This window comes from Callorhinchus milii, unplaced genomic scaffold (genome assembly GCF_018977255.1).
Source record: "Callorhinchus milii isolate IMCB2004 unplaced genomic scaffold, IMCB_Cmil_1.0 Scaffold21, whole genome shotgun sequence".
Classification (NCBI taxonomy): domain Eukaryota; kingdom Metazoa; phylum Chordata; class Chondrichthyes; order Chimaeriformes; family Callorhinchidae; genus Callorhinchus; species Callorhinchus milii.
The window spans coordinates 10575075-10584062 of NW_024704762.1; the positions used below are offsets into that span (position 1 = coordinate 10575075).

Here is an 8988-nt window from a genome sequence, read left to right on the forward strand (position 1 = left end):
TTAGTGCACAAATTACTGTTTATGTTGTACGTTTCCTGTCAGGTTAGTAAAACACAAACTTTGGTGTCTGAAATAAAAACGATCGTCAATTCCACGTCCCGTTTCTCATCCAGCCAAACTTCTGTCCCCGCCACCCACCAACAACAAAAAAAGTTGCTTTGAGACTCTTCTGCTGAAGAGTGGAAAACACACCACAGCTTACTGGCTGGCTATAAGGCACTGGGTTGAGTCAGTCACCTGCAGGAACATTCACACTGTGGAGTCACTCCCTCAAGTCAGGTTTCCAATGCCACTCCCATTCCTGTTGCTTTGGGAAAAGACTTGTTCTCTACAGCCAGGGCTAATTCAGAGCTAATTCAGGGAATGCCGCTTTTGGTGACTGTACCATTACCCCAGTATGTAATCCTGGCTCACAATCTCCCACCCACCCACCTCCCCCCAAAAAACTCTTGCCAACCACAAGATGAGGAAATAAGTGCTTCCCCATCACACCCCTCCCGCGCGCTCACCCCAAAAGGCACTGGTAGATTGGCCCCCGGTGCGATGCTGCCACCCTCCATTCACACCAGCAGCGAACAGCCATTTGAGAACAAAAATCTTCCCTCGCACTCATTACTCTACACACACACACACAAAGAATCCACAACACATGCTGTATTTTATATTTAACAATCAGTTCTCACCCTCACACTGACACAGAGCGTGGAGACACAATACAAAGCAAGTTAATCAGTTAGCTCTTGCTTACACTGCTGTGTTGTGGCTGCTTGGCTCAAGTCGTGGCTTTGAGAGACCACAATACAGGGCCAAACGTGCTGACGAACTGCCCCTCCCCCAAATTTTTATTTTTGGAGTGAAAAACTGTTTGGTCTCGAGCTGTGCGAGAGGCAAGCGAAGGATTTACGAAAAAATATATTGCTAAACAAAAAACCCTCCAAGAGCTGTTAAACAATGATGAGCGCTTTCATGAATCTTCCCATTCAGAGTTTCATGTATGAACATGGGAACAGGAGGAGGTGATTCAGCCCCTCAAGCCTGTTCCCCCATTCTATTAGATCCTTTGCTTTGGTCCTTCCCTCCCAACAAAAAAAAAGCTTGTTACTTTGGATCATTAACATGAACGGCTCTGCTCGCTCATTTAACCCTCTACATAAACAATAAATTAAATAAAATACCACCCGAACAGGTAGACATGAGCTGGATTTAACACCCCCCCCCCACCAACATACACACACAGATACAGAGCATTCATGGTTGAGCCCAAATTTCAACGTGAGGTTTGAACCCACAACTTTCTGACCTGTAGACCTTCTTAGCTAAGCTGACGAGAGGGAATAACCGTTTTTCAAAACAAGTCAACTCTTTCTATCTCAAGATCAATCTCAATGTACAAATACAAAGTCACTACACTCAATAGTAATTACTTGTTACCTCCCTCACATCATTCAACCTCCATGTCAAGACCTGCCTCTTTGACCGTGATTCTGGTTACCTTCCCCTCCCACCCCTTCGACTCCTAGGTCAGTATTGTTAAGCTTGGGACGTCCTCCTGACGTGAAAGATGCCCTATAAACGTAAACTTGTACTGTAATCTGTTGAAACTCTGCCTCGTTTCAAGCACTACGTCAAATCCCTAACCCTAAGAAATTTTATTTTCACCGATGCCAGTAACACAACAAAAACAACGACAACTTGTATGTAGAAGAAGCGCCCTTCAGGATAGCCTCTGAGCCCTGACAATGGGCTTCGATGCAGCTCCTTTAAAGTCAGGACATCTCAAAGCTCTTCGTAGGATTTACTGTAAAGGTATGGTGACTATATTGGGGGGGCCAAACGTAGCAGCTAATTACACTCTCAGGCCACAAAGCGAGTGAATAAATAAAACAAAAACCAGGCAGTAAATAAATTAGAATATTCAGAAGAAGGATCCTTTCACAGGAACCGGAGAAATGCTTCTGAACAGCGAGTGTCACATTATACCGAGAAGTTCGTGAATTCTGCTCACCTCAATAAAAAGCCTCGGGGAAACACTAATAAAATGCACTAAAACCTGTGTCTGTAATTTCAGCCTTCAGTGATCCAGCAACAATTTCCAGTTAGAAGTCATTTCTGCTCATCATTGTTTATTTGTTTGATTACTGCCACAATAATAAAACATAGCAAAATGAAACACAAGTTCCGTCATTTCAGAACACTGAAATGTCACTGCTGTGTGTGTGATGTGCGCGCGCTACTATGGCGCAGAAACACATCTATAGAGCAGTTGGAGAAAGTTTTAATCTAGAGGGTGTGTGGTGTGGATGAAGGGAAGGAAAACATCAGTTGAAAAGAGAAAGGGAGCGAGAAGGAGAAGAGAAAGAAAAATTGGTTTCTGGAGACTACGAGAAACATTCCTTTGATTTAAGTTTCAAAAACATTCACACGCTGAAAAAACACCAAACTAAACTCTTCCTCTGAGCACGTCACCCGCTCATTTGTAAGTTGACGGCAAAACCTAAACGAGCAAAGGGGCTATTTATAACCAACATAAAGCCAGGAAAGGCCTATAAATGATAAATTCAATCCATTGTGCCGGCAACTTTACTTGGAAATTGATAAGTTGTTGTTTTGGTTTGTCGGATCATTAGGGCTGCTGAGGCCCATTTTCCCCTTTTCGGGATTGACTGAAGAGAAAGGTTTAACAATGGGACAAAGTCCTGACTGGTGCCAACATGTTGTTAAACGTTTTTTTAAAAAAAGAAAAAAAGATATTCCTGTTCAGGCATTTATCTGTTTGCCCAACATTTGAAACACATTTAAAAGCAACTTCCAATGAAGCTCATAAACACTAGAGTTAAACCACATCACACACTCTCCTTTCTTTCCTCTCCTCCTCCCCCCATTACCTCCCTCGGCCCCCTCCCCCCAGCCACTGAGCCAGCAATTATATCCCACATTCAGAGATGTTCATTAACAATGAATTCCACTGAAGAAACTCCAAAGTGAATTTAACTGCCGACAAATAAGTTACTAAAAGTCAATCACCGAAGTCTCCTTTTACCCGTTTGTTCCCCAGAAAGTAAAAAAGTCTCAGCTTTAATGATAGCTTGAAACTTTTAAATCAACTTTAGCCGGGGACAAAACCAGGTGAGGACCCGGTCACCAAACCCTTCCCGGAAACCTTCTCCAAATGGAACAGCCTGAGTCACGACTCCAAACCAACCAGCCCTCCCCCACACAGAGCCATACCGACTAGACCCCCCACCCACAGAGCTGTACCGACCAGCCTGCTCTCCCCCCCCACCCACAGACAGAGCCGGTACCGATCAGACCAAGCGGTGCGGTGGTGGGTGGGGTAGAGGGAGAGAAGACACGCTTTTCACCCTGTGACGCCTGTCCACACTCCCATGTTTGAAATAACTTTACAAACATGCTAACTATCACAAGCGGCCTGTAAACCCCCGGGAACTGCTGAGGAGCCCGGCTGGGGGGGGGGGAGGGGGGAGAGAAGCCATGCAACGGGTCCTGGAGGAATGGAAGTTCGGCGGCTGATTCGGTGATGCAGTAACCAAGGCGATAGGCACACTGACCAGCAATGTGTAACCAAAAAAGCCACTAAACCCGGTCACACAAAGGGTTTAAATTGAGGTGTTACTTGTGGATTAGAGAAGTGTGAAACTATTAGCCTTTTTTTTGTCTCAGATCAGTCTGTTATTTCCTGTTCAGTGAATCCCTGGGGAAACCTGCAACCCCCCCCCACCCCCGAAACACCACCCAGGCCTCTCCCCCCACCAACCGAAACATCACCCAGTCCCCACCCCGGGGAGAGTCAGACAGTGCCCGAACAACAAATCACAACAAGAAACGTGGGAGGGGGAGCACTCCCATCAGAGGTCATTTCTTTTTAACTACAGTGAACGGCTGCCACGTACACACAGAACTTTACAAGTTTACTGCATGGTCTCGGGGCTGCACGATACAGCTCTCACTTTTCAGATGTTTTTAACTCAAAAAAGTCCAGGAACAGAGAGCGCGCGGGAGTGAGAGAAAGGAAGGCTGAGGTGGAACAGAGAGAGGATGAGGTGGGAGAAGAGACGGAGTCTGGGGGGGGGGGGAGGAGAGAGAGAAGAGGGGAACACAGCCCCTTCACAGTCTGTAGACAGACCATTTGCTCTGTTTCCACAAACATGACCAGAGGCAAGAGCAGCTCAGCTTTAAAAGGTCGTCTTCCTGGGTCGGCACACGCGGCCAGAGAAGCACTGTTTGTTTTGGGGAGGATTTATATAAAGTACTGCCTCGATGCAGTCACATTTGGTGGCAGTTTGTGGGAGTCAAGGCTTTGGGGTGGGTGGGGAGGGGGTTGTAGAGAACACCTCCAGAGGGTGGGGTACTCTGTGACAGCTCGAGAATCAGACACATCTACAACTGAAGGCATCCAGAGCACAGAGAGACGCACACACACACTAATTATCTTACACTATCTACAAAGCACCTCCCAAAGAGCTTCACAGGAAAGTGTTGTGACTGTATTTTGGATAAGCAAACGCCTTTATAGTAACATTGAAAAAATTCCGCAGGACGGTTTAGTGAGTATGTTCTCCTGACTCCCCAGCACATGGGAGCGACATGCTGAGCAACCTCACTGTGCTTCCCGGCCTTGCCAGCCGCCAGCAACACCCACTTTGCCTCGGATGGTTTGAATCCCACAAGCAGACGCTAACTGATTCACTAATCTCCTGCTTGCGGGATTCAAACAGCATCAACAATAACAACTCCTCCTCACACATATACAACACCTTTCATGTCGGAACAAGCCATTACAATGCCGGTACCGGGAAGATCACCCGGGAACGAGAAACATACGGCAATGGAAATAAAATTTGGCCGGCCACAATCTTAGGGCTTTTGATGACTTTCTCATATGGTTTAATCATGAATAAATCCAGCTCCTTCAGCTTGGGTTTATTGGCTCATTCCCAACATGGCTCCAATGCAGGAGGTACTGCAGCTAGGAGGGATAACTTTAATATATATTAAAAAAATTATAAAAAGATATTGTAAAGTTTATATTGAGAGTGATTAAATGGGAAATGCTTCAGTTATAATGTTTCTGATCAGCAGATTACATATACACAAACACAGGCAGAAAAAGCATTGCCGACTGAAACAAATCTCACACACAGGCGAAAGAGAATTACACACACTCAAAGGCGGAAACAAGTTACACATTCACATGCGCACAGAAAGAACTATACACACTGGCAGAAATAATAACACAAACAGACAGAAACAGAGAATGCCACACCCACACAAAGCAAAAGAACTACACACACTCAGGAGGCAAAAAAAGAATCACACAGATATGCACAGGCAGAAAGACACACACGCACAGAAAATAACACGCACAGAAGCAAAAACAATTACATAAACACATACAGATTACAGTCAGCAATTTTGGTTCAAATGAAGGAATGGGGGTGAGAAGTGAGAAGCAATTAGGAACCAGTCGCTGCGAACGCCAGGCTTACAGCAGCGAGTCTGAATGGATCAACAGCAGAAAGTCAAGGTAGGCATTCCGTTACCTTGGGACACACACAAAAACTGCAAACACCCAGCCCAGCTCTCGCCTCTTATACCCTTTACGTCATCTTCATTGTTTGTTGCACCTCACTCACCATTTTTATTATATATTGTATAGAAAAACAAAAGTAAGTTGCTTCTCACATGTAAACATCTATTTCTGGGGTTTTCCCTCATTCTGCACGAGTTAAAAAAGATTTTTATAAAGTTTAAAGAATGAGATAAGGAGACAAAAAACTCAGCCCACACAGGACGGACTTCTGCAACTGAAGTAAAACATGTCACCTCCTGAGCAGAGCCGCCTCACCTCCACCCACAAACCGCAGGTAACCATCAATATTAAATGGTCACAAGATTTCCAATCACACTCCAAAGGCAGATTACTTTGTTACTTTAAATGACTTGATCAAACCACACACAGATCTGATGAACTGGTGGGGAATGACCCAACATCCAACAGATGGCAGCAATCAATATACAGCGACTCAGGGGAGAGAGGGCGAACGGTTTGTGGGTTGTTATTGATGTTATCGGTTTCATTTGATCGGCAACAGCAAAACCCATAGAAGCCGACGCGGGGAAAATAAAACACTGTGCGGACGCTCACTATAATATAATCCCTGCAGTTGATACAGCACCTGATCACGTTGCTGAGGCTTCTCGAAACGATCGGAACTACAACACTGACAAATCGCTCTTTGCTTGTGTTCTGTGTGGCATTTAGACCAAAATGATGAGACAGTTACAAAAAAAGCTACCAGTGAAGAACTCCCAGCTCTCGGTTAGACTCAGACACCAGCCTCTCGCTGTCTCATTGATAGTAAACAACGTAACATTGCACTGGTCCAGCACAGGTTTCTACAGTACTTCACCTCACGTGTGAAATAATGCGCAACACAAGTTCCTTATTGTATCTTGTTGCAGAAAATTATCAATTATATGTCACTTATACCAACAATGTCACAATGTGTGATACGGGGATTAAATCTTCCTAAAAAACTGTCAAAATGCCCCCCCCCACCCCCAAAGAATTAATAGGAAACAACAGATGCTGCGCTGCGTAGGTTGGGGGTTTCCAATCTGATCTCTGGGTTCTATGGGTGTTCGTGAACTCCTTAAGCATTTCTGGTTTGGTTCAAGGCATTAAATTGAACAATGACAATAATAATCCTTGCATTTGATAGAGCACCTCATCACGTATTCGAGACGTCTTTAAGCGCTTCACAGGATATACTGCAAAGTGTAATGACTGCGTGTTTTGTGGGCGAAATGCAGCACATTGGTACAGCTCCCACTGCAACACCTTTTCCTCTCCCTCTGCGGTTCTCTCCAAGGGGCTGGGAGGTGTCCTACAGAGAGCTAATTGTATTCAATTAGCACAATTCACCCCCAACTAATAATGATTCTTGCTTTTGATATAGCGACTTATCGCGAATTCCAGATGTCTCAAAGTGTTTGGCAAATTGGCAGCCAGTTGCGCACAGCAGTGTCCCACAAACATTCGTGTGACCAAATTTTTAAATTTTGTATTCTTTGCCCCATACATCAGTTCACAGCACAAATATCTGCACATGCACTGTTTGTTCACTCTTCCCATCTACACAACAGCGACCATCACTTGTGTCCTGATAACCGACACACACGGTGCGCTCTGCTATAAGCGAGGTTTACAATATATTCTGTGAAACGCTTTGAGACGCCTAAAAGACGTGATAAGGCGCTATATCAAAAAACATGGATTATTATGATTAATCTTAAATAAAGCATTAAACATCCTATGTGGAATACAGTACTAAGAATTGTGCACGAGACTGCAAGGTGCAATTTTTTCCATGTAGCATACGATAAAAACATTTTTTTTAAGATCCATTCTGAACTCGTAGCAATTTAGAAATGTAATCTTAGTAAACATTTGGGTGATAAATTAAAACATTTGACCCAATAGAGTGTATAAATGTGTGTGTGTGTGTGTGGGGGGGGCTTTGGGGTCGGGGTGGAAGGGAGGAGAAACAGCCTGAAACTACAGACCAGTTATCCCTGTCATTGTACACACGGGAATGTAATCACCACGAACACCGACAGCAAATGCAGAGCTCAACGGGAGGGTTTATGTAACGTACACCGGCACACAAAAACTTTTTTTTTCTCGTGGGAAGGAGGATATCATTGCGAGAGAGAAAGAGAGAGAAATTTGCAATGACAATTATCATTAGACCAGATCCATAGCAACCCCAGAGCTGTGCCAAAAAAACACGTCACTAACATCAGCACAGGCTCCATCACAAACAATGTTCAACATCCTCGTGTGGATGAAACAATTGCTCTGGGAACATAGACAATAGGGAAAAAAAGGACAAATTCCTCCAATTATTCCACCTTTTCAAAAAATACAAACAATCCAACTTAATGAAAAGTTTCCGGCCTTTGCATTAATGTATAGTAAAAACTCAGGCACCTTCCTGAGATTCTTTACTCCATTTTATATCCCTCCCTCCCTCCCTCCCTCCCTTCAAGTACAATATCTCTCAAAATGTGCAAACTGAAATAAAATCTCCGAAATGCATTAAACAAAACATAAACTTCTTCTAAACAAAGGCAGAGACGTGCGTTAATTCAATTCACAAGCTGGGCACCATCACACGGCTTCAGAGAGAGAGAGAGAGAGAGAGAGAGAGCAAAGATATCACACACAACATTGACAGGGCTTTGATCACAATAACTGTACCTGTTCCCCCAAACTGGTTGCTTGCAAGGGTCGTGGGTCTGTTTTTCCCATTAGAAGCCGGCGGTGAAAACATCTAAAGGGAGAAGAGGGGAGGGGAGGGTAAGGAAAGAGGTGTTATTGCAATACATAAAAACAAAGAGGGCGGAAGGCGATCACAGACAACAATCAGGTTAGTCACCAATATACGGTGCTGTTCCCACATATTCCTCGTTTGCATTCAGTAAACCCACGAGCACAATAATCCGGATTTTCCCCAAATAAACATGGAGCCCGCACACCTCCCTGGCTCTGCTCCCGACAACTCTGCCGTTTGCTGAGTAAATCCTGCAGCACTGAATCCTGGGATATGACTATTGAGGGGGGGGGGGGGCGCGAAGGGGGAGGAGACCGACAAAAAAAAAGTATTTCCAGAAAAAAATAAGAGTTGGCTTTAAGTTCAAAAAGTGATGATTTACTTCAATGCAAACGCAACACTTAATACAGTAGCACTGCGCCGGGGGGAGGGGGAGGGCGTGGGTATGAGCGCGGGGGGAGGGGGGAGGGCGTGGGTATGAGCGCGGGGGGAGGGGGGAGGGCGTGGGTATGAGCGCGGGGGGAGGGCGTGGGTATGAGCGCGGGGGAGGGGGGAGGGCGTGGGATGAGGAGATGAGGCGGCGGGGGGCGCATGGGCGCGGGGGGAGGGCGGGGGAGGGGCAGGGCGTGGG

At 45.3% G+C, this 8988-nt stretch overlaps 1 protein-coding gene across 4 annotated transcripts in view; it reads right to left on the minus strand.

Annotated features, from left to right (window-relative positions):
• The window catches only part of LOC103189692 (transcription factor E2-alpha), a 33496-nt gene extending 24926 nt beyond the window's left edge, over window positions 1-8570 (minus strand). For all 4 annotated transcript variants that reach the window (XM_042342653.1, XM_042342652.1, XM_007910180.2 and 1 more), the window contains exon 1: window positions 8285-8570. In XM_042342653.1, the coding sequence (XP_042198587.1) occupies window positions 8285-8357 (73 nt within the window). In that variant the 5' untranslated portion in view covers window positions 8358-8570. The remainder of the gene's footprint in view (window positions 1-8284) is intronic.
• Between the last annotated feature and the right edge of the window lie 418 nt (window positions 8571-8988).